This window comes from Topomyia yanbarensis, chromosome 1, assembly GCF_030247195.1.
Source record: "Topomyia yanbarensis strain Yona2022 chromosome 1, ASM3024719v1, whole genome shotgun sequence".
NCBI classification, from domain to species: domain Eukaryota; kingdom Metazoa; phylum Arthropoda; class Insecta; order Diptera; family Culicidae; genus Topomyia; species Topomyia yanbarensis.
In genome coordinates this window covers 59,802,693-59,829,727 of record NC_080670.1, presented here as the reverse complement: position 1 = coordinate 59,829,727, position 27,035 = coordinate 59,802,693, and the positions used below count along the sequence as shown (strand labels likewise).

Here is a 27,035-nt window from a genome sequence, read left to right as displayed (position 1 = left end):
ACTAATAGATTCCCTTCGGGCCCGAGGTAGATCACCCTATGTGCCAGTCCGGGACGTCCTGGCAAGCCGTGACCACCCCTATATTTTTCTTATCTATATCTTTTTGAAAACCATTGATGTCCAAGTTTAATACATTTTCCCCTCTCTCATTCACAGTAGAATCTCACCAACCTATCCCTGCATCTACAATATGGCATTGCATTGCAGTGCATACCCTTCTTGATAACCGTCTACCCAGAACATCATGACATACCTCACATGCAGATGATATAGAGAACATCATGACAGCATCAGAGTGCCAATAATTATCCGAAATATCGACCCTCCCCTCGCCCCTGCGATTACAGGCTGGAAACTACAACACTACAACAAAGTGTGCATATCCGCCACAATGATCAATCAGCAAACGACGATGTCAATTACACAATATGTATCCCACTTCCTACCTTTTTCCTTTACTTACATAAGAGGGGAGCAAGCCGCCCCTAAATACGGCTTTCCCTTCCCCCACTAACATGTGACATGTAATTAAAAAAAATGAATTATCGGCCTCGTTAAGCTAAAGCATTTGGGCCTAAATAAACGTATTTAAGATAAAAAAAAAAGGTACAATAGAGTGGCACGATTGAGAGTGAATCAGGTGATAGGGTGAGCACCCAAGTCAGCCTCACATGGTATGGGTAGGGCGAGCACAAAAGTAAGCCTAGCAAGGAATGAGTAAGGTGAGCACACAAGTCAGCCTCGCATGGAACGTAAAAGGTGAGCACAAAAGTCAGCCTCATGTGGGAGTGTTTGAGAGTGAATCAAAGTGCGATTGAGAGACCCAAGTAAGCCTCATACAGGATGTATGAACGCGTGAGTGAGAGTGAATGAGTACATTTAGTACAGCCATCCCCCCAGAAGTAATACCGAGAGGTAGTTCCTGGGAGGAATGATGGCGGAGCCCAATGGAGTTTAGTCGGTATTAATGGCTGGTCACCATTCGAGTCCGACACGCCCCCAGTGCACCCCGTGCGGTAGATTGGACCCTACCAATAGCACGTGTACTGGGCTAGGACATAAAGGTCTTCTCCATTGTAAAAAAAAAAACACCTGGGGCGACATTATGGAACCATTTCGAATCGACTTTTTCATACAAGGTTGCATACAATAAACCTTTCGTTTCGAGATGCGCAATGCCACCCCTGCTTTCACGAAGGCTATAAACAAACTGGCTATACTACCTCTAAATTGAATTATGGTTAGGGTCCCAGGTCAGTAAATGCCGAATTCTCGTCTTCACACGGCTCCAAAAAAGTAGTGGGGCACATTTGTACCCCAGTGCAACAGGATCTTTTGACATTAGAAATGCTAATCACCTGAGTCTGCGGCATGTCTGGACTAGCGTAAAGTTACTTTTTACTTCATGCTGTCGCAACCGACAAAAAGTTAAGTCCCGGCTCTGACTCCTGCGGTAGCAGACAAAGGGCTAAGTCGCCGGTAAATTCTAAGCTTGCTCATATGACTCTTTTCCACGCTTTTCTAAACTTTCTTCCTTCAACTCCTTGCTCTCCCTTGAGTACTATGGCTCTTAATATTGAAAAATATTCTTCACTTTCCAGTCTCTTGCTAATTGAATGTCGTTAAAAACACATAAATTTATATCTTACTCAGAACTCCGTTAAGTTTTACAGTAGTGGCATATTTTCTTTACCTAAAAACTGGAAAAAAGTAACCGATTTATTATTTGTGCCATGAATATTTTTTTTTCAAACAAAATTAGCACATATTGTACATCATGGCCAAGGAAGGGTTGACCTGGAATTGAAGTGTTTTGCAACAGCAGGATATGATTGTTAAATTAATTATGTAATTTTATTTATTGTTGCCATCGTGAGGAGCGTCTTAATTCTCGATGGTTTAGAGCAGTTACATCAATTTCTTGACGTTTGGTGGCACATTGTACTGTTCGGGAACTGGGGCCACAGTATGCCTTACAAGTTAAGAAGTGCTGACACTCTTCGCGTTGATGGTCCAATATCCTTCTATTCATACTTTTTGTTCAAACCGCAAGGTATTCGGAAAATGTTTTGTCATGCGATTGTGACAGATCTTGTGGGCCGAATATTTCCAGAGTGTGAACTGTATTTTACTTCAAGAAAATTCGAAGATGTCGGAGCTATGCGTACGATAATCGTCGCAGTTTGAACTCAGAATAAATTCATGCCAGAACAGGTTATAAATTCTTTTGAGCTCTGCATCACAAGAAAATAGATTCAAAGGAAGTGGAATATAGCGAAGCAGATTATATGGACCAGATTGGCTTTTCTAAATATCACCCAATAATTGTTCTACTAGGATGCAAATAAAATTACTACAGATGATTGCAGTTAAATTTTGTCATTTTCTTGAAATAATTCTATAAGTATCGTTTTCGCCATCTTATTTAATGAATTAATAGTATGATTTTTTAATTACGAAAATCATGATAAGATCTTATGTAGGGGGCGAGGGGGAGTTCGTCAAAATCTCACAAATTCTTATCTGGGGGGAGGGGGAGGTTGGAATGTTCTAAAAATGCCTTACGTAATTAGTGTACGGTCCCTTAACAATCATCGGTTTTTGAAATGGTAGGAAATTGGGTTTGCAGTTATAATTCTGGCTAGCCTCCAAGTGACGAACCTGGAACCTTGTTTGCAGGCGAATGATTAGCTTCATTTTGAGGTTAAGCTTGCATTTGTGCTAAGCTAGCGGATTCCAACCAGCAGGTCCCTCGAGAGTCGCATCGGGCCCGGGACTTAAAATATTGACGGGCCCTACTATGAATAACTACTTGCGTGTTTTTTTGAAAAGGATCAATAAGTATACTGCCAAAATTCACTTTGAAGGAAAATTCCGGACAAACCATTAATCGAATTTATGAAAGAGAAAACTTTTCTCTTCTTTTTAATTGGACAATGGTTCAACTAGCGGAGGTCCATCTAAAAAGCGGTCCAGTTAGAAAATGTCCAACCAGTGACTCACGACTGTATTGATAAATATTGTCTATCCTGAGATAAACTAGCGTTTCGTCGATTTGTTGCTTTATGTGACACACATGAGTGCGAACGAAACAAAAATAAACGTCAAACCGTTTTTTCGCTTGCACTAATACAAAGCTAACTTGTGCGCAATTCGGCGCACGGCTTGGTGGCGCATAGCTGAAATGTCACAATGTGGATTTTAGAAATAAATCTTGACGTAAACAAAAAACATCATTGAACTTTCCATCGATTCTCGTAATTTTTTTGCTAAGAATGTTTTCATCGCGCAACGAAAGCACAGATTGCACGCATGCAATCGCATACAAATTAGGTGGGGTAGAGGTAGAGTGCAAAATACTCACATTTGAGCGAAGCGAAAAGTCGAGTACAACGTACCCTTATTCATCCTACCGTTTAGGGGCCCTTACGCTAACAATAAAAGTGTCATTACTAAGTAGTGTCATTACTGGAATTGTATGGGAATTCCGTCATTACTCACCTTACACGATCATTAAAAGTGATATTTCTGCTCAGTAATGACATTACTAACGCCTCGTGTACGGGGCCCTTTTGAGTTAATGCGTTGAATAGAAATAACCGACACTGCTCTAATAGGGCCCCTTACACGAGGCGCTAGTAGTGTCATTACTGAGCAGTAATGTCACTTTTAATGAACGTGTAAGGCGAGTAATGACGGAATTTCCATACAATTTCAGTAATGTCATTACTTAGTAATGACACTTTTATTGTGCGTGTAAGGGCCCCTATACAATTTCAGTAATGCCATTACTTAGTATTGCGCGTGTAAGGGCCCCTATACAATTCCAGCAACGTCATTACTCAGTAATGACACGTTTATTGCCCGTGTAAGGGACCCTAATGTGTTCAAATGGGTAGGATGAATAAAGGAGCTAAGATGAAGTAGGGCGCAGCAACCCTATATACATTCGCCTCAAACATTGTTATTTCATTCTGATCGGGTCCTCACACCAACGCGATTCGCATTTGATTTACACCATACGCGCTCACGTTAGTCGGTATGAGAAGGCCTATATTTCATGCAGGGATCGAAAGTAGTATGTGGAAGTCTCGAGCGAAAGAAGGGTATAGAGCTAAAACTATCGCGGAAAACACATTTGGCCAAATTTGCATATTTAAATTTAACTGAATCTATGTCATCTTAGCCATTAGAAACCGACAATAGATACTTCAAAAATGTTGCTCAGTCTAAATTGCACCCGTTTACAATCGGTTACCATTCACAATTAATAGTACATCGAAAAATGTAAATATTAAGCCAGTCTAGTGAAGGTGATGATAAGTTTTCGTTATTGTTCGCTCGTTTTATGTTGGACTGACGAATAGATTGCAAGACCATTTATTTGACAACGCTACCAAGAGAAAACTAAGCTTTTCCTAGAGAAAACGTTTTAAATCCATTGCTGAAAAATGTAACTGACATGCACGAGGTTTGTTTACATTTTTCTGATTTTTCTCTAAACTTATGTAGAGAAAGAGCGTCTCAGTACACTTGAAGGTCCCCATGGTGTTTAATCGAACTAGCTCAGTCGCCTGTTGAACGGCACTGCATTGCGATTCTCCACAGCTGCCAGTGTAGCGGACATATCAATTTGCTACATTGGCTGTGGAAGAACGCTGCGCAGAGCTCAGCCTTCCGTTCGGTAGGCAACTGAACTTGTCCGACCAATTCTGTTCCTTAGGGGGGCGTCTGGTGTAATTGTGCAAAAAGAATCGGGTTCTTTTTTATCCGCTTAATTGTAAGAATTGATCCTCTAGAATAGTGTGGTAACGCTGAACTTCTTTTGTTTTAAACTGCCCTGTATTTCTCGCGCGTATTTGCTGTTACACGCGCAGATTTCTCGACAAACATATGATTATGACTCAAAAGCGAAATGTCAAAATTCACTTTGAGAAGGAATTCTGAAGAAACCGTTATTACCCAAGTACGGTGCATAGCAGTCAACGAAAGAAAAAAAACCTTTCTCTTTTGTTGATATCAACGGATTTGCTGGGCGAATAACGGCTCGTCTGAAACTTTATCTCAAATTGAATTTTGACAGTTGGCTTTTGAGCTCTAATCATATGTTTGTCGAGATTTCAAGAAAAACCGACAGCGATACAAATACAGTGTAAAACAGTGAAAACAAAAAAGGGAAAAAATCAAAAAAAAAACAAATACAGTGTAATCAAAACACTCTAAACTAATTCTACCCAAGTTTTCAAGAGAAAATACCCAATAGGTTATTTTCTACAGCGTTTTATTACCGTGATGCAATTTGATGTGGAACACCCTTTAATAGCGTTTCTCTGTAAACCGCGTTTTTCAAATTGGCGAACATGATAACTAATCGACGAATTTTGAATTTCTTTATTAGAATGCACAATATGTGCAGCCAGTCGGTGAACTACAGAAAACTGAATAAAAATAAATTCTCTCTATTATTTGGAAGAAAATTAAGCGAAATTTACAGTAAAATATGAAATTTTACGGTTTTTATTAATCAATCTTATTGATTTTCCTATGTCAGACAATTTTATCAAGAGTAATCGTGTTCGCCGCGGCGCTCCTCGACGTGGAAATGATTGGACGTCTACTCTTGGAACGCTCGCATGTGCGGCTATGTGTAGCTCAATTTTTTTTTTCATGCGCAACGAATGAATAAATAAATCTTAATATTACACAAAAGATCCATTGTTACTTTTCCTTCAAAATTGTAAACAAAATAACATTCGGTTTGAGCACTTTACACCAGACAAATAAATATGTAACCCTTCAGGGTAACAATTTGGCACTGTTTTCGAGTACACACTCCGTAGAGTGTATTTGTTTTGCAACATAATGCTCACCACTGATGATCGTTGACTTTTTACGTAAAATTTGGTTAATATTCTTGTTTGTGAACGATTGTGTTAGTCCAGATAGGTGTAGTAATTTTTGTTAAACATTTGTATATACGTAACATAGAGCTTAGGTAGCCCACCGCTCTCCTTTCGCTGAAATCAGTGTACTGACTATGCTGCGTGTGGGCGATAAAAGCTACGCACCGAGGTGGTTTGTCGTTTTTTGTTTTGGTCGGGTGGGAGGCGGCCATCGCAGTGATGAGCTAGTTAGTGGCAGATCAGAGTACATAAAAGACGTCCTCGATACACCATTTCAGGACAGTTAACTACCACAACTGCAATGGGGCGAATTGCGCGTGTGTAACGGAAGATAACCCTCGGAAAGCCCCTCTCGCTGTTGAGAATAAGCCGAACGAGCCTTGCTCTCCTCTACAGCTAAAATTCAAGGAGAGGGAAAGTGGTAGACCAACGGTTTTGCCTGGAACTAAGGGGTCTTTAAGGATTCTTTGCGGGGAGCAATCAATCAGTTGCCGGGACAGGACTGCTGTGGATGATCGTTTCAAACAAAAGAAGCTTTTGAAATTCGCTTCGAAGTGCCGGATTTAGCAGACCATATGCACTTGTGAGAAACGTTGTGAACCAATTCGTGATCAAAAGCTTCATGAAATATGAGAATTATAAAACTGTGTGTTTCCAAGAACGGGTTTAACCGTTATAAAGGCAGCACAATCAAAAACAGTTACTTTGGCCGAGGGTCTGGGTCATTTCGCTGAAAGTCATTTCGCCGAAGGTCATTTCGCCGAATAAGTCGTTTCGCCGATGGTCATTTCGCCGATTTTAATTTTAATTGACTGATATTTTACCAAAAACAATTTCAAAGATTATAAATAAAAGGTAAATTCAATATTTCAATTTGACCCAAAAAAAAACGATATGATTCGATCAAATATTGATTCTATACGCAAATTTTGAACAGTGAACAAGGCATATAGTAAAAATATACATACTTGGCATAACAATTTCATAGAACTACTACGCTAGGTGAAATCTGCTGTTGTTAAAACCACATATCAATCGGCATGTTTTCAATGCCATGCTACACTAATACCCTCTTCCTCGGTTTGTTTTTGACAACTATCGATCGTCCCAAATAACAAATCGAATTTGTTAGTAGTGATGTGATGTAGTGGCCCAACCACTGGTAACTGTATACCAAACAAAATAAATAGAAATTTAAAAAATCTCAAAGAAAAGAACAAAAAATTAATAGAAATACTTTAAAATTTGAGAATTCGTAGATTCAATACAATATATTGAGATAATATTTCGCACAATCTTTTTTGATGAATTTAAATTGTATTTGAGCTAGCATTGATGTAATCCATTAATTCATATTCATGATAGTTGAGTACAATTTTCTTCAATTTTTGGTTCTTCAGTTCACCGTGCTTTTTTATTATACCACCGCCTCCAGCCAGAAATGTAACAGCGCGACCTGCTGCAACTTTTTGTTCCAACTACATCTCCTTTATAATTCGAATACTTCTAACATGTCATCCTCCTACCAATGCGGTCCAGCGGTTATGCCAAGATTCAACATTATTCCTTTTCCTCGGTAGTCCATTTTTTGTGTTTTCTAAAATGGACCACAATTGGGGTGGAAACAGTGGAGGGTTTCGTCAACGACACGACTAGACACTTGCATTCCAAAACTGTATCACAAATCTGACTACCCCTCAGTGGCAGAGATGCCAGGTACTTTTTTCAAATGTCTGCAATAATAATTTTAAAAGTCTGAGAAGAACAAAAAATGTCAAGAAAGCTAGTGTAACCAAAAGCCTTTATATTCAAAAATCTGTAAATATCTGCAACCAAACTAAAAAATCTGCAAATATCTGCAACCAAACTAGAAAATATCTGCAACCAAACTAGAAATATCTGCGTCATCGAAAAAATCTGCAGCTTAAATTAAAAGTCTGTGAATTTGCAGACTTGTCTGCAAATCTGGCATCTCTGCTCAGTGGCTCGGTAACTGGAACTGTCAAACTTGATATTTGGTTAAAAAAATAATCAAACTAGCAGCACCGACAGATCTGTTATTTTTTTCTAATAATGTTTACGTAGTAACCGGTGCAACCCCTGGTTACTCAAAGAAAAATAAAATTCCACCAAAACAAACGGATCTTCGATTACGTTTTGTACAAAATTGTGCAAAATGTGCTAAAAGTACAAATATCGGGACTCCTTAGCCCAAGCGGCCGATCTGAAGTGATTAGAGAATGTATTTGTGTATTTTCTTGTAATACAAACATAAATCACGCCAGTGCTACTGTTACATGACTATTACATTCGTAAAGGACAGACCACCACCGTCAATTTAGGCTCCCGGGTAAGCAGTATTCTTTACTTATCGATTGATGCAATCAACTCCATTTTTTCGTTATGTATTATTCCAGCCGCTGAGCCTGTCCATCAACAGGGAACAACAAATGAATTCGGATTGCCACCCGCAAACGAAAGGTGACGAGTAAACGACCTGGCTACAATTGCACAACGAATATAAACAACGGCCGGTTAGTGATTTTATTCTAAGCTGACAATTTTCAGCGTAAAGGCGAAGTTTACAGTTCGAGAAACGTGTCATGGATTTTGGGCCCCTGTCTATTTTGAAAGGAGCCTGGGATTTCAAAAAAGTGATTATAACTACTAGAGGTCGCATGTCGCTGTTAACACTGAAAATTTATCATCTCGCTCTTACATATGCTAGGCCCATTAGTTTGACACCTATTGCCCCGGGTACACACATGTCAAAGTAATGGGATACAATGTGCTAGAGCGAGACCCCATGTTTCGGTCCGTGAATACATGGAGACAGTAGCGCTTTGCTCCCTCTAGTAGTTATAATCTCATGATTTCAACCTTCCGCCACTGAGTGCTCGCCGCTCTGGATATCTAGCGTAATCGTCATAAGGGACCAGCGGCAGCTTTTTCAGTGAGCCACTGCCGGAAATTGACCAGGGAAAATTTTTCGCTGAAGTCTCCAAACTGTCGAAACAAAAGCTCCGTTGCTTCTAAAAAATTCCAACAGTATCAAAATAGCAATGCATTTTTAACTTGTTAAAAAGGCCATTTTCCCCGTTGGGAATAGTCAATGTTGTTAATTGTTCCCGGCACAAGTGCAAAGACTTTCAAAAAAACCCTTGACGGTTTCCGTGGTTTTGTTTATACTTGACGAAAATTGCCATTTTTCTATACTCATATTCCGCTACGGGATTTGAAATCCCGACCTCTGTTTAAAATACACTGAACCCCAAATCCCGCAACACATTTCCGGAACTGTACACTAGCTTCAACGGAGATGATGTCGATAGACAGCCGCTATCCGAACCAGTAGTGTGTTGGTGATTACCGTGGAAGGATTGGTCAATGTGATGATCCAGTCTACGTTGGATTCAGATAACACTCTGATCATTCCGGAGGTAGTAGTGAAGCTAATAGACCATGGCACAAAAACGCACCGCTATAGATAAGATGGCACTGTTACCAAACAATAAATAATAATTGATGTATGAAAATTCAATTTCTTAAAGCCAAAAAAAATTCTGAAGATTTTATTGTTAATTCAATGTATTATGCGCTACATGTTAACCCTCCGCATGATGGGTTGTTTATGTTTATTGTTTACAAGCTTGCGTATGTATGGGAATGTTGAGGCCAGTGCGTGCGCGGAGATCTCACCGGATCTGCGCAAGATTAAATGTATCTTTTCTTCTCTGTTTTTGTATTTAGAATATTGTTGTCATAAATCTTAATATTTCGCCTACTAACACCCGAAACTGGTCTTATTCTCTATACCCGAGATATTATTCGATTCTTAACCCTCAAAAAGGCAAGGGGTCTCAGAAGCCTTGCTAGTTACTCTAGATTAAATGAACTTCTAATTTGAAATACGAATTGATGGAGCGTTTTCGGGCTTTCGATTCTCTTGTGGATAAAACGCCTTAAAAGAGGCTTTTGATTTCTTGGGTCTTAGGAGCGATGCTTTTAAGTCAGAATTTAGTTATATACATTCTACATTGCTCCGTTCCGTCGGACTTAAACTAATTTAAGCCCCTATGTTTGAGTAATCTGGGCAAACGAGTGGATCACAGGTTTGCTTGCGAGAGGCCGCCGCTTCCGACGGCGGCCGCCTCGTCCTGCGGATCCTCAGCGGCTTTGCGCCGCTTCGGTGGAGTGGTATGCGGATAATTCGGTGGATTTTGTGCTATGAACCCACCAAACTGTACTGAACTCCACCTGATCGGCCATGATTAAGCGCGAACTTCGAAAGACCGAAGAGATGGTAAATGATAAAAAGGAACTGTTGAGAAAGTGGAAAAACTGCGAAAAACGTACTAGAAACCACTGTACAAGCGCTGATGTAGGGCGTCATTCACAAATGTCGAGCATTCTACTGATTCTAAAGTTCAACCGGCACATATAAGCTGAAATAAACATAACTAGTGGTAGTTTACAATAACTGTTTCCGATTTACCGATCAATCCAAAATGTTGCAATAACTAACGACTCTCCCTTCATTAGTGGCTGGCCTTCAAACTGCTCGTCTTCCCGTTGCTATTGAATAACATCTTGCGCCGTTGTCATGTATTTCCGTATCGACATCGTTATTGCTGCCTTTACGCTTGCGATCAAATTGGTCTTGTTTCTTACCCTTACAGGTTACGGGTGTGAACCCATCGAGTCTCACAAAAAATCCCTCGTTATTGATGCGCGCTGTTGATTTTGAGGTACTGGCTGCGACTTTGCGGTTATTATGGCCTGAACGAGTTTTTCTTAGCGGTGTCTGAACATGGATTTCTGTGATGTGCCGTCTAATAACAAGATTGTACTTACGTAATAAATTGACCTTTAAATGTGCAGAGTTGTCTTTAATGAAAAAAATGGATGACGATAACAGCTTACTGCCGGATTGGCTTGAGAAAAATATGAGTCACGAAACATCGTATTTCAATTAAAATTTATGTATTCACTAGAAAATCACTCAACAGCTAATGCTACAATAAAAATCAAACCCTTAATGGTTAAGACTATGCATAAAAGTCTATAAAGATTACTCACAAAATCCGCAGCGTAAAATTCAGTACCGTTGATAAAATGTGATTTTATTGCACTCGTTTCAGCGTCTCTGTCTCTGGTTTTCTCCACCCTCTCCCTATCCGAGTAAAAAACCTACATAAAAAGTGTACACTTATTCTATTGTGCTGAAATAACATTTCCATGTTATACTGTGCCCATTTCCCACCGCCAAAGGACGATGGTAGTGGAGCTTTGTCCATTTTCGGGGAACCAAGGCGCTCTGTGTGCTTTTCGCCTTTCGGAATCCTACCACAACCGTCGAGTCGAACTTTTCTACGGAAAATGTGTGGCATTTCCTGGCATCCGCCCGGACAGGAAGAAGCCAGCGAAATTTATTCACAACTCGTTTTGCGGTATTAAATTATCAATAAATCTCCCGGGCCGGCGGTTTTCTTCGCTCCAAACTGAATTCCCTAAATTCGACTTCGACTTCGACGGATGGTTATCATTTGAAAAAGTGCCTTGCGGTCGAACTTTGAAACATGGTTTTACCAACGGGTTGACGCGTTTGCTTGGGTGGGGTAGGTGGTGAGAAATAAACGGCTAAAGTGACACAGGAAAAAGGCTTTTTCTTTCGCTCCAGCAGGGAAGAGTTATGGCTTGACGATGGCTTTCAGTTTGGGTTCGAACACATGGGGAAGAAAGGGAAATATCGTTTCGAGGAACAAAGCAGTTATCGCTGAAGCGTATAAATTGTATAAACTCTAAATTTGAATGGAGTTTGACTTCGAAAGGGAACCTCGAACGATCGGCAATTATCAGGGTTGGAAATGAGCAACGAACATACGAACAAAAGGCGTCGATTGTAGAGGGCAAACCGGAGTTGGGATCAAGTAAAAGTTTGATACAGTTTGCGAAAATCTTCAAGTTTGTTTTTTTTTTTTGGGTTGGTTTCCAGCGTGGTACGGATTTAAAATTAATCTATAGCGTCCAAAAAGAATATAGGACAATCGCGGGTGTGATGTTTGAGATGTTGATATATTAACCATCAGCAACCACCTGAAATTATGATTTCGGACAATATTAGAAAAAAAGAACAATCATGAGCTCAGATTCAGATTTAAATTTATTTCCTTTTGCCATCATTTTCGATACTATAATAGACGTGACTAATAATCAAATTTTGCTTTTGCAGAAGATTTTGATTCGATTTTTTCTCTCTCGATTGGCTTAGAGTTTGTTTCATAAATAATTTAGTGTGACGTGCGCCAGTTTGTTTTGTTTTAAATTTATATGTACAACGAGAATTTCGATTTAATAAAATTTGTTTCTTAGAAAATCCAATAAATGTACAAACAATGGAGAAATTCTAGCTACGCAGTCACCCTACAAACCCGACCAGCACAATTCCGGCCGGCGCGTCCCACGTTTCACCGAACCACCCTCGCAAGAGCTTCTTGCTTTCTGTATTCTAATCTTCCTTCCCGTCGGTTGGTATCTCATTTAGCATCCTAATTGAACAGAGTGTATGTATAAGGTTTAACAAAAATTAACTGCTATTTGCTAAGTTTTATTTTTACAGCTTTGTCTACATTCGTAAATTTATACAGATCGAAGCTAAGCACAGTCAAAATTCGGCATTTATTTTCGTTTGCATGAAAAGTCGCTTCCATCGACTTGTTGTTGTGGACTTACAGCTATTTTAGCGTTGATCTCCGTGCGTTTCGTGAACACACTTCTGTTGGATTATTGTGTATTTGCTGCTGAAACCCTGACCCTCCTCGTTAACATTTAATTATTTGTTTTTACAATTTTTAGATTCATTGATTTTTTTTTGCATCAAATTTTCTAGCAGCTATCCGAGAAAAAATAACATTTTACTACTATGTACTGGCTTGATTTGCTAGAGAAAAATGTTTTTTTTATTTGTTAGACCAATTACTTTCAAGATGATCGATTATTGTTTTTTGCTTTTAAATGAGTAATTTTTTTTGGAAGAAGTTTGGTTGATTGATTCTCTTCGAAAAGTTTCAATGCGTGACTGCTAAAAATTTACCTACCGTCTCAATGCAGCTGATTATTATTATGTACACAATTGTTCTACTAAGGTTCGGTTTCCGATTTGGAGTCCTGTCTGGCATTGGCCAATTCTGAGAGGTGACCTTCAAGCTTCTTATTATTATCTCTCTGTACAAACTACTATCTCTTGGATTCACGCTTCAGACTGGGTCGGATCTCTATTGCTTTTCATTTGCGCTTTCTATCGGGGGCTTTTCTATTGCATTTCTTTTTTGTGGGGTCTAGGAAAATGTTGTATGTGGAAGTGCTCTGTGACATGTGACTGATCGACGCGTACGAATCCGTACCCAATGGATTCTTCAGACCGCAATTCCCAAAGCCTGTAAGAGTACACGGCCGGAAACTATCTCCCAAAAAGTTCAACTTAGGGTCGATTTCTTCACCCTCCCTTAACTACTAAACCAGGTTTACCGATGCGTTAAACCTAGCTTAAACATTAAGCAAGGGTGAAGAAATCGGCCTTTAAAGCCAGGGCCGGCTGATGATGTGGGTGGTATGGATAATACTACTCACTTGAAAATATCCGAGTGGGTAATTACACACTCGAAATTTCGAACAAAATTATAATTTGACAACTGCCACGAATGTATCTCGCGCACATAAAGGGTGCACAGAATCAAATCGCATCTTTTTCAATATTTTCTGTTGAAATTTTGAATGAAATAAGTGTCATGTCGAACTCTGAACGCATCGTATCCTCCACTGCTGCTTCCTTAGTCGTTAACGGAGAAGATTCCTCTATTTCAATTTGTATTTATCATATATACACTGTTCCAAATTTTCATAAAAATAATAACAATAAAGCGAAAAAACACAACAGATAATGAATGAATCAGCCTAAATTGACGGGTCCGTCCGTGCGTACTATAATTAGAGCGTCAAAACGGTAAGCGGAGCATAAAGTTGTACCAAAATAGCTGGGCAATCCAGACGACCTCGCAAAGTATTAGCAACGAACAAAGCCCCTGCTTCTACCTTCGAACAAGCAGAGGTTCCAAATGAATCAGCTGGCACCACCTCAGCAGCTTTTCTGACTGGGCAGACGTACGGGATCTCCCACGGCAACCTACGAAGCGCAAAACATAAAAACCGTCGTATGCACGAACTCAGTTTTCTCAGCACCGTGGTTATAGTTTAGGCCAGAGCGTAGTAACGAAATTTTTATTGAGGTTTGAGAAATTAAAAATGTTGGACAAAAATGAGCCTAATATTTTAAAATGTAAAATAATCGACGACCGATTGAGCTTTAACAACCACGTCGACTACGCCTGCGAAAATTCGGCGAAGACAACGAACGCAATAGCAAGGAATCATACCAAACATGGCAACAGGAATGGGACAATACGGAGAAGGGAAGGTGGAGCTACAGGCTCACCTCAAACCTATCGACGTGGGTCAATAGAAAGCACGGAGGGGTGAACTTCCACCAGACACAGCTCCTGTCGGGCCACGGCTGCTTCAGCGGATCGGGTATGCAACGGAGTGTGAGAACGTCAGGAAGACCCCGGAGCATGTGGTCTTTAAATGTTCGAGGTTCGAAGCGACGCACAGGGAGATGAAGCGAGAGGACCGGATATCAACTCGGATTAAGTCATCTACAAAATGACAAGCGACGTAAACACGTGGAACACGGTCAACAGAGTGGTGACACAGATCATGACCGCCTTACTATGAAAATGGCGGAATGAACAACGAGCAATCACCGCCGGGAAACTCTTCGCCGGAATAGGCTACATCCACCGCCGGGGACTGGTCGAGTAAACAGCGATGAAGCACCAGGTCGCCGGATTGCCAGCAAACCGGACGCTGCGCTCCACTCGCAATCGCTGGACAGACCACAGCACCCTGCCAGTTTGCCCGAGAGAAATGTTGCGAAAACCAAAGAAGAATCGGTATCGGGAGAACTTCTTTCTCCGGGGAACTCTCGGTCGACGTAAACACCTCACCGGGGACTAGACTGAGTACACCGCGACAAGACACCACGAGTCGCGGGTCGTCGGGGCACCAGCGAGCCGAACGCCCTGTCGAACTGGTACCTGACTGGTTGGTTAGGTTTCGCGAAAACTTCTCTCGACGGGGAATTCTCCGTCGGAGTAGGCTGATCCATCGTCAGGGACTAGACCGAGTAGTTCACGAACAAGTCGGGAGCTCGACAAGAAAGTGGTTCTAAATGAAACAAGGGCTCAGTAAATTAGACAACCTGAAGTTTACCGCCCAGATTGTCCTCGGAGCGGAAGACCATTGATTCTCGACCCACAGCTAGCTCTCCAACTGCCATATAGGAACTGCCACGTTGTGAACCAAGAACAACTAACTACTAAGTTATTGGATTGGCACGTGTGCTGTGCACATTAAAAAATCTCTCCCCGAAACAATGCCGTAGATCCGGGGAGGAAGCAGGTTCCGTGCAAGAGTAGTTGTTTTAGCGGGTCGGTTGGCTGCCCAAACCCGTTCCCTGAGTTGTGGGTTTTTGTACAATTATTTGCTGTTCAGGGCGTTTCTGAACATTTTTTCTGCTCTGTCCAAAATTTCCAACATCCCCAACCACCCGAAAAATTTTCTTGCTACGCCACTGGTTTGGGCTCCAAACTTCACAGCAGTACTCCAGGGTTGACCGCGACAAATAGCAGTACAGCGATTTGAGACAATAAATATCCGTAAAATTTTTGGCTATACTGAAGATGCATCCCAGCATTCGAGATGCTTTGCAAACTGTATAGGATACGTGCTGTTTAAACGTAAGTTGGGAGTCCAGTATCACTTCACCTGACTAACGCGTTCAATTTCAGTATCCAGTAGAGGGTAGTTAAAACAAACCAGATGAGAAGAAACATCTTCAGATCGTGTGCGAAAGATAGACATGGAGTCTTCAAAACTAGATGGTCGTCGTTGAAGTAAAGCAGAAACATCGACGGTCCCAAGTGATTTCCCTTGGGTACTCCTGACGATGAAATTAATGTGGGTGCCTGACAATCTCCAATGACAATCACTTTTTCTCGATCAGTAAAGTTGGATCGAAACAACTGCAACAACCTACCAAATATTCCAAATATCCCCTTTTTGTACGAATGTTATACTATGCTTACGGTAATTATTGACGTTTCGCTTATTTTCCTTTTTATGGACTGTAAACATATTGGGATGTGGCAGCTGTGCGGCCATTGAAAGTTTCCTCGCACTGCTCATTCACATATTCCACGAAAGGTTCAGGGTGCAACTTGAGATTACGCTGAATGTTTTGCAGATATCGAAAGAAACAATCTTGACTAGCTCGTTCATAAGCATGGTTGAGACTGACGTAATAGTTTCTAAATGGGATTGTGCGATACTTGGTAAACCTCCGCAGAACAGCTCTCTTAATGAACTTCAGCCGTCGCATCGTGCTCGTATACCAAGGAGGGCCGGTTTGTTGATGATGAACTTTCGTCGGAGCGTTCCTGTCAATAACAAAACCCAAAATGTTGGAAAATGTATGAACTGCGTTAGCAACATCTTCGGGGTCCAGAATAATTAGCCAATCGAGAGTGGAAAAGAGGACTGCGATACTGCAATGGTACGCTTCGTGGAAGTCGTTTGAGACGAGGACGGGAGGAACATTGTAATCGTGCGCCAGGGTGCGATCGAACGTGGCGATCAATGGTGGGTGGTGTGCTACTGGTTTCGCTAGAGAAGAGGGAGCCATCACTGCTGATGTAGCAGAAACCTGTTCGCTGACAAAACAAAGATCAAGGTGTCAGTTATTCTCGTTGGCAATAGGAGTAAATTGAAGTAGCAAACCTCTCCGCTACTGAGTTAAGAAAGAAGTGATTGGAATCCGGGCAAAGAAATCCACAGCGGGAAAATTTCCACGAAATGCTGGGGAGATTGAAATCCCTGGTACGATGATCTCATCAACCGATTTAGCTTCGAGGAAGATAAAAATTGAGCTGAAGTGTACGTCAATATATTCGATGTCACAGACGTACAAGGCTCACAAGTATAACTTACGGCCATCAAGCTCGATTATCGTCCAGACATGTTCGAGGCAGTCCCTGCAAGCCTTCTCAACAACTCATGCCTTCAAGCTGCGATGAACTGCTGCTAATACACCACCTCCAGTAGATTTTCGGCTGTTCCTAAGGCTCCGGTCGCAACGAAAAACCTCATATCCAGAACCGAATACCTGACTGGAAAGTGTGTCATCGTTTAACCACGTTTCGACGAAGACGATGTAATCAAAACTGCCATCGTAGACTGCAAGGCGATATTCTTCCACGGTGATACCACCAACGTTTTGATAGTATATAGTAGTAGCTAGTCCCATCGTTCACCAAGGAAAAGATCGTAGACGCTTTAGACTTTCTTGCTGTAGGTTTACGGAAGACCACTCGTCCCAACTCCACTTCTGGTCGCTGGTTGGAAGGGCTCGACTGTGATAGGGGGACTAAGGGCTTCCTTGCGACTGGCGGCAAGTGTGCGTCCCAGTGACCGGGAAAACGGGGTTGTACTCAATGCAGTTGGGCTAGGCACCTCTCGTCAACGTCTACATCCCGCAGGTATAAAAAGCGGCGTCTGGTACCGATAGTAACTTTGTGCAGTTGATTGTGAGCTGGAATCGAAGAATATTTCGGCTGAAAGGTTTCGAAATAGATGGATACCTACTTGCCGCAGTAGGAAATTCGGAAGACCCTTTTTCCACTCCCCCACACAGGACCGGGACGACTGGTGAACGCTGGCTGCAGTAGCTGAACTGTGGCGGGGAGTGTAGGACTTCCATAGTACAAGTGGCGGTGCATCCCGGAGGCCAATATAACCTATTGCAACCTATTGACGAAATCTATCCTGTCTCCGCTGGTCGAAGTTAAATTCGCGAACCAGCACTCCAGTTGGCCAAGTAGACACCCTGAGTTCCACGTCCTTCGGTTCACTCGGAAGCTCGACTCGGAGGGAAACAAAATTGAGTTTCGTGAAATCAGCATCCTTCTTGACCAGCAAGATTGCTTTGGAGGTGTTCTTGGGACATAGCGACGATTTCATCCACTGTATGGCTCGGATCGGGGCGGCTCCTATAGACCCAGAACTGCTCCAGCTCATCAACAACTGTTCTGATTTCCCGCTAAATTGCTCGCGTAGAACAGACAGCGGCTGCAGTGGCACAAATTTTAGCGCGGCTCCTTTTTAGGGTGTGGAGATCGCCCGTAAATCGCTTGACGGACATCCCCCTTTGAGCTATAGGACCAGAATTAGCCGGAAAATGTGTCTCAACCACAGTTCGAGAAATTACACTACGGCGTTCACTGCCTCGCACATATTTTTAGTATCCACGATGGAAGCAGCGGAATCAGTTTGCTCCACCCACTTTTTGAAACTGCAAGCACAATTGCCGCACAGTCAGTGCAAGTTCTTATTAAATCCAGGCGATAAGTCCAAAGCACATCGCTGCATACCAGGAATGCCAGTGCGGTGAAAAACTGATCCACAATTGCCACGATATGCATTATTCTCGACCCCATTAACAGGAGAGTCACATATTATACAGGCAGAATAATTCTTGAATTATTCATTGCAACTTTCAATCCGCTTTTTGACGGGTGTGAAGCACTTTCTGCTACTCGCCCGCAGATGGAAAACTGAGTGCGTTGTATTTAAAATTTAGTGGGTGAATCCAGAGTGATGTAAACAAACGAAAAATCACTACACAAATTCTAAGAGTGTTCTCGCTATTTCGCGTGAACGATAAAGGCTTTTTGCGCGCCAACGAAGGAGAATAGCATCACTGTCCTCAGCTACATTAATAATGTAGTACCCCCAACTCGCTCCCAACTATTATTGATTTGGGTAATTTGTAACATGTAAACAGGGGCAATAACAAAAGATAAACCGAACAGTGGTCGCAGTGGCAAAGTTTATCTTAAAGCGAACCCTACACGGGACAAGGATATCGTCAATAAAAATATTGTCAAGACTGCTTCAATACGTCAATCCCATTTGATTTCTACATGATCAATATTTTCAAGATACCCTTACACGACCCCCTTATATTGATCAATAATTGATTTATTGACAATATTTCTGCACGTGTAGGGTCCGCTTAACAAACAAACAAAATGAACGAGAAAAAGGCAGCTCATTTATTTTACAAGTTATAAGCCAAAAAAAACTAGAGAAATTCGTTAAATCTTAACTTTCATTCGAGATTTTTTAAATGTCCATTGGGGATTACCTTTCTCGTTACAAATTATTCCAAAACGTTTTGTTTCAAATTTCTTCTGTTCTGTTGTCTGTTCTTCCATCCTTATCGTTCGTCATTTCATAAAAATTTTCAAAATCCCGCCGTCTGATTCCTTTTTCCTGATCAAATGCCCTATCGAACTAGTTATGCAAACCGCTCATCATAATTAGTTCATTCATATGCCTACTTAGTCGGAAGTCTTATAAATGGAAATAAAAAAAGCAGTCGCAGCAGAAGTCCCATCCCGTCAGCACACCGACCAGTCAAATATCATAAGCACCCATTAAATTAAACTTTTCCCCAAAATTGGATAACAAAATACGTTAGCTTTGTACAGAATTTTACAAACTTACCTGCCTAGAGCAGCCCCAAAAAACCACGTTGTGGCCAATGCATTTGATTCCTGCCCTATACCCACAGATTACTATACACAACAAAAAGATTTACAGATTCTGTACAACTCATAGGTAATGTACTATAACAGAGAGAGAAAACAAAGTTTTCCACCAACAAAGGATTGAATGATATCACAAGTTTGTTTCTACGTTGTTATCGTTTTCAATTGAATTGTTTGTCTTGTTTTATTTTTTAAAGGGCAACTATTAGCGTACCTTCCGGTTCCTTTTCTTATTCGATAGCCTACTGCTCCCGAACGGTAACAACAATAACAATCACAAAAACACAGATCAGATTTCGTTTGACTGGGTCACCAATAGTAAGTAGGCCTTTGAACTGGACGCCAACTGTTGTCAATCTGTACATGTTCGACAGTCTGTGTCCACAAACTGTATGCAAAACCGAGTCTTGTTTACCTTGGTGCTCCAAATAGTTGTAGAAAATCTATAGATTTATTTACTTTTCCCCTTAATCATGATTCGTCTTTTTCTTTTGGCAGTTTGCTTTGTGAATTATGTTAAAACGTAGTAAAAATCTTCCAGTATCCTATCACACTACTACCCACCAGTCTACTCACTCTCCACTCATCGCTCTCCCGTAACCAGCAGAAACTGCCGCTAAAGATTGTTCTTGATCGGTCCCGAGGACAAACTGCTGCTGCTCACTCCGGAATCACTGGACTTTTCGCTCAGGGCACCACCGCCCCCACTTCCTCCACTGCTTCGTATCGTCATGTCATCACCGCCCGCACCATTGCCACCTCCACCCAGCAATCCACCCTTCTTCGTTGCCCTGTTCATCGTTTTCACCCCACTGTTAGCTCCCGCGGAAAATTTCGGTTCATCCTTGAACCGCCTCGCACCCTCGACCCGTTTCAGTATCTCATTCGAACACTGCGCCACCACCGAGTCCAGATTATTCGTATCGTTATCCGAGAGGCTGTTGCTCTGCCCCTGGTGGTGACTGTTTCCATGCTGATACTGGTGCTGGAGCAACAGCGGATGACCGGGGTTGATATTGGACTGCGGCACCGGGGAACCCTCGTAACAGCCCGAATCCCGAGGGAAGTGCCGCCGACCAAAAGGAGACGTCTGGTGGCTGTGATGGTGGTGCTGCTGCTGCTGCTGATGTTGCAGCTGATGGTGATGACTCGACGAACCCTTCACGTGATTCAGCCGAAGCCCTTCGTCGTTCTCCGAACTAGAACCGGCCACCTCGCCGTCCGAGGTTGCTGTTTGAATGAGTCAGATGGAGGTTGTTTCACTTATACGTGCTATAATTTGGCGATATTTTTTGGAAAATGATACTTACAGTCCAGATCATGCAAAAGTTGAACAGCTGCAAGTAGTTTGGCACGATGTTCCGTATTTCCAATACCCAGGTAGTCTAGGTCGGACGGTTCCAGTTCCTTAAATAGTTCCAAGTCTTCATATCTGCAAGTGAAACGAAAATCATCCTCATTCATGTTGAATTTTGGTATTATTATTTTATTTATGTCCTTCCTCTGTTATTGCATGTTTCTGTCGGCGAGATCTTTATGAGTTACATCAAGGGTTGCAGGTTCTAGTAGTACATTCCGTCGATTAATTCGCAACATATATTCCGAGAGTTCCATGGATTCTTTATCTATTCTACGCTTTTGGGAAAACTCTTAGAATAAACCTGACTTATCATGGAACAAATTAAATTAATCATGCTTTAAATTATTCCATTTCCTGACATTTTGATCTTAAAACAATTAGTTTTTATAAGTTGGGAAGCATGGTCTGACACCGATCGCCTATGCGGCAAAACACGAGAAAAATGACTCGATACCTCAAAACGGTCTGTTATGCGAGCTTTCAAATAATACCGCCACAGTTTAATAGTAACACTATAACTGAGACACATTACGCGGTCAGTATCGGACCATGCTTCATTAAATTTTGGTGGGATATCAGTTTATCAAAATCATTATATTCCAATCCCTGTGTAACGACAGAACAGGAATCTAAATAGAATCTGTAAGGCAAACAATCTCCACAATAATGCAGATTCTAAATTGAGGTAAACCCCTGTATTTATGCATAAGTGGATATAACCGATATAACCTAACTTAAATTAAGTCATATTTTTGTGTTTCGGATTCTCCTCGTCAGTAGCTAACAGCTGACTGGGCCGCTAGTTAGATACTAGTTTAGTGTACACATAAGTTGTCATTTTTATCTAGTGTCTTGCTAGCGGCCCAATCAGCTGTTAGCTATTGACGAGGAGAAACCGAAACACAAAAAATATGACAATCTGCACTAGAAAATTGAAATATCTGGCAGCACACTGCCTGCTGGGTGAGCATGAAAAGAAATTAAACGTTAATGAAACACATACCCATTAAGCACAAAGACCGAGGTGTACTCCTTCAGTCCTATCCGCAACAGCAGTTCTTCTACGCTGGTGGGACAACTCGTCGGCAACCGACCACGACTGAATAGTTTTCCGGTGCTGTAGGGTTTTACCGGGTGATCTGGCAGTACTTCCACGCTGATGAACTTAAAATGCCCCAAGCGACCATTCGCGTAACCGCGCCACACCCCAGAGGCATTCATCGATAGGACGTCAATGATATCACCTTTCTGTGGAACCGAAAAATGTGACAGTCAATGGCAGTGTCAATCAGAACAACTTTATCCAAAAAATACCTTAAACCTCAACGCTTCCGTATCGTAAGGATTAGAACTGCTATCGATTAGCGCTATCGCCCGGCAGATGGGAACCACCGTTGTTCGATCCTCAGCCGATAGGGAGCTGTGCGGACTTCCCGGTCGAACTAGTGCCTGTGTGCCTGAAACAAAAAAATACAAGTGCAAAGAAGATTCAAACACATTCTTCGCATCTCAGATGGACAATCGAACTCACTCGATCCGGATGCACTGGGCAAGCTTTCCACCGAGCTGGCCGAATGCTGAAAAGTCGTCTGGTCGCTGATGCTATCGAGACAGTTGCTATAATCCCTATTATTCCGGCTGCCGGAGTTCAGCAGATGGTCCTTTGGCGATGTCCTTGTCTCATTGGACTGGTCGGTTTTGGAAGTAAAGAGAGAAATGAACAAAAAACAAGAATTTTATTGCCTTTTCTATTTGCACATTTTCCGATCCCCGTTGAAAGTAATTAGGTGACCCAGTTCCGTGGAATGAAGAAAGGACGGGACGGCGCATAGCTTCGCATAGCGAAGGAGAAAAAAATCCGGAAGACAATTCATTTCCATTCAGACTCCCACCGCTCAGGAAAAGAAACGGGCGGGAAAATAGCTTTCTTTCTCTGTAGCTCGCACGCGTCGAAAGCGCTTGTTATTTCATCATGCTGTCGGATTTTCCTCCAAAGAAAAGCGGAAGCAAGTTGAAAATTTGCATGGATGTTGAAAGCAAAAAAAAATCTTTATGGGACTCGGGAGTGCGAACGAAGATGGAGGGTACCCTCAAATCACCCCAGCAGCTGCCAACCTAAGTGGATGGAAAGTCTCGCGGGAAAATTCATTACCCAAGCGTGGAGCTGTCTGTGCGGAAGAAGCAGTTCGAGAAGTGTTTCTTCACACAGCGACGTAGTAAGTTATACTTTATAGAGGGAATCGTGGGGCAACAATCACATCAAACACCCTCGCTACGTTTGTGGAAAATCAAGGATAACTTCTAAGAAATAATCAGACAACCGACGAAACGGTCTCTTCAGTACGAACGAGAGAAAAAAAAAATGAAAAGAAACGCAATAAATCTATCTAGCTATCAGGCGTGAAAGGAAAAGCACCGGAAAGACATGCCCGTGAACAGCAATGCGTCCGGGCTACTTACATGGTGTACTAAAGCTATTTGTTGACTTATCGTTAAATTTTTATTGTGCGATGCCGCCGCCGCTAGCGACGATGATAGATTGTTCCGATTCTTGGCTGCCTTCAGGTTCTTGAGATTATTGACTCCATTCTTTGTACTACCGCTGCCACTACTGCTTCCCAATCCTCCTCCTCCTCCTGCTCCTCCTCCAATCCCACTGCCAACGCCGCAAATACCCCCGGAGCCATTACTCCCGGAACCGGTCAGACCAGCACCGCCACCGGTTCCACTCTGGCCACTACCGACGGAGCTACCCCCATTCTGCTGGTGGTCCACCGTTAGCTGGAGCTGCTTCTGCAGCAGGATGTCGTCGTACTCCGAGGATGGGGTCGGCGAAGGCGACGGAGATTCATCCCCCAGGCCACCGCTGAGTGTGCGATAACGGGCAGTGCAATTATTTGTGCCAATCTGCAAAGAAACACGGAAAGAGACAAAAAAATGAAGGGGGTAAGGATTTTGCAACCATTAGGAACTTGTACGTCTGTGTGTAGGGTAGGGTAGCTGGAACAACTCGCTGGCTGGCTAAGAGAGAAATATTACACCTCTAGCGCTGCTGGTACCGGTTAGTGGTGTGCTGCTATAAGCGCCGTTCCGGGAGTTTCAGGAAAGTCCCGGATGGTTCAGTCGTGCGACGTTTCCCCACAGCGAATAAAAAACGGAACGATGATAAATGAGTAGAGAAATTTATTTTCATTACAAGGATCCTGCTTGGTTTTTTGTTACATCGCAAACGTAGAGGATCTGTTTAGGTTTGTACTGTGACTAACGATTTGAAGCTTGTCCCATGTGGACTACACTAACTCGAAGAGTAGCGGATTCTGACTATTAGAGGAGGTATTCGATAAAAATTGGATGCAAAAGTATAAGTTTAATTTTCTACCGTGTAAGTGAAAAAAGAGACAATTTGAATGAAAAGTTGTTAACGTGAAATGTTTACATCTGCAATTTCAGCAACAAACAAAGTTAGCAAACTATACAATAGAATTACAGTGTGAAGATATCTTATACAATTTGAAATTCCAAATGATGTATCAGTATTTGTATTAATCTCAATGTTAGCGTGTTATCTGAAAGTTTGGACAGTCACACAGAGGCACGACGAGTGACAAAACTTCAAAAATCAATGTCTTGTAAATCTTTTGTTAAAATTTATTTTATTTTTTCTCACATTTCTTTATTTCTTCTGAATAAAATATCTCACAATTTACCGATAATCGGCTGGAAAATGAACTTTTAACATGTCGCTGAAGCAAATGATGTCGAGGATTTCTGTTCAATTCCATTCATAAGAATTGTTCGTATCTTCGAGCTTCAAATGGTGATATCTTAAGAACTACATAGGTATCTATGTTTTTGAAAATACCCATATGAAGACGCCCTATAGCTCATAAATTTTCATACAGGTTGGTTGCCTAAACGACATTATTTTACTGAAAAATTAGTTATTTTTACTAGTTTTGTCAACTATTTCTGGTATCCAATGGTATTGGCTACTATTATTAACTTATATATTAATCCCACAGTTTGTAAAGAACAGTTGCGCAAAGACTGAAGCACCTATCGAACACTCAAAATGTCTACTTATCGGACACGAAGAATAACAATGCTCGAATGCGTGGGGAGTATCGTTATTATGTTTTATAGTTATGAGAAAAAAATCAACGATGTAATATTAACATTATTTCAAACCAGAAAAATTTCGCTTAAAGATATAATTATTAAAAAATATATGTGCACTGATATTTAAATTTGGCACTATTTCAAACACCGGAACAGCTCTGGGTAGTGTTAACAGTGACAGTGGAAATATGAAGGTTAAAGGACAAAGTTAAAGTGCAGCTAAAATTTGACAAATTTGTGTATGCATTCCACTTATATATGTACTTATTCAAATTTATCTTACGCTGCAAATTCGACTGTTTTTGTCACTCCCCAATCAGACGGCAAGCGGTAAAAATCAATACATTTCGTTCTTAGTTGCGGATCAGCTGGGAGCCGGAAAAAGCTTAAATTCTTTAAACGATGTTATTTATCGTACTGATTTTTCCAAAATAAAACTAAACACTTAATTTTAAATTTTTAAGTGCTTAACTTTGAAATTGAAAGGCAATTAGCGCATCCGAGTTGGCAAATAGCCCCCGGTTAGCCAGCAACTTGCCCTTCAATTTTCTAGCAAATTGCTGGCAATTAGGGGGCTATTTCAAATGCAACATTTGGTCGATTTGCCGCTGTCTTTTTTGCCGTCCTACCCGCCCCTAAATCGCCCCCAAATCGCCCCGGAAACGCGCTATTTGATTGCCCTTAATTGCCTAATATGAAAATTACAAAAAATAATGATTTACGGATTCATTACCTACTCACATACACTGATAGAATATATTCGTAAATCGCTAGGAATTAGTTTCGTACGGAAAATTTTCATAATATATACGAATTTTTCGTACATATTATGAATCGTTCGTAGTTCTATTGAAACACTTTTATTTTTTATTACGAGTTTTTCGTGAAAACCACGAAACGACTTTCGTTGGCTTATTACGAAACAGCTTCGTTCGGCGAACGAATTGTTCGCTGATATATACGAATATCTTTAAAATATTTACGAGCACCATTCGTCAAACCGTCAACGTCAAAAGAGCTTCAATAGAGGTAGAATATGGAGTCATTGTTGCTATATGTCAGATAATTGTTGATCATCACAACGGTCTCGGTCTGACTATTCAATAGCCGTATCCGTGTCTGTCGGTTTCAGGAAGATTTTCTGAACCTCTTTTTCTTCCAGTTAATCCAGAAACTGGAGCAGTACTGATTCAGTTGAGCCATCGCGAATGCTCATTGGTTTTGTATGAATTAGTTTGAGTTTTTCTCTGCCGGCGCAATGTCAAAATAATATGCTATTAAATACGAGAAATTCTTTTAGATGAACGAAATGAATTCGTGCGACCAACGAGATTGTTCGTAATATACACACACATTTTTTAAAATAAACAAAACATTTCGTTTCATTCACGAAAAATAATGTCGTTGTCAACGATAACATTCGTTCCATGTACACTAGATAATTCTTTACACAACAATCTTTCTAGTCCTCAATAGAGGTGAGCAGGTTGAAATAAAATCGATTTGGCCAGATCGATCCTTTTATTTAGTTAAAAAATCGTTGTTGCCTCTGTTAAACATCGATCCTAAAAGATCGAATGAAAAAGGTATGCGAATAAACACGAAAACTTTTCTAAGATGAACGAAGTGAATTCGTGCGACCAACGAAATCGTTCGTAATGTACATAAACGTTTATTAAAATAAACGAAACATTTCGTTTCATTCACCAAAACAAGGTTGTTATCAACGATAATATTCGTGCAATGTACACTAAATAAGTAAAATTTACGAAAACTTTCGTTCATCAAGCGTCCATTTCTTCGTATCACAATAAAATCGATTTGGCCACATCGATTTTCTTAAATAAAAAAAATCGGTGTTGTCAAACATCGATCCCAAAAGATCGACTGAAAACAATAAGAGGCTAATAAATACGAAAAATTTTCTAA

The 27,035-nt window shown here is 41.2% G+C and overlaps 1 protein-coding gene across 2 annotated transcripts in view; it reads right to left on the bottom strand.

Moving 5' to 3' along the window:
• Nucleotides 1–19,829: 19,829 nt before the first annotated feature.
• The window catches only part of LOC131677719 (sterile alpha motif domain-containing protein 5), a 668,233-nt gene continuing 661,027 nt past the window's right edge, over nucleotides 19,830–27,035 (bottom strand). For both annotated transcript variants that reach the window (XM_058957719.1, XM_058957720.1), the window contains 6 exons: nucleotides 23,448–23,894; nucleotides 22,519–22,675; nucleotides 22,302–22,444; nucleotides 21,991–22,235; nucleotides 20,938–21,059; nucleotides 19,830–20,857 (listed from right to left, as the gene is read on the bottom strand). In XM_058957719.1, the coding sequence (XP_058813702.1) occupies nucleotides 20,244–20,857; nucleotides 20,938–21,059; nucleotides 21,991–22,235; nucleotides 22,302–22,444; nucleotides 22,519–22,675; nucleotides 23,448–23,894 (1,728 nt within the window). In that variant the 3' untranslated portion in view covers nucleotides 19,830–20,243. The remainder of the gene's footprint in view (nucleotides 20,858–20,937; nucleotides 21,060–21,990; nucleotides 22,236–22,301; nucleotides 22,445–22,518; nucleotides 22,676–23,447; nucleotides 23,895–27,035) is intronic.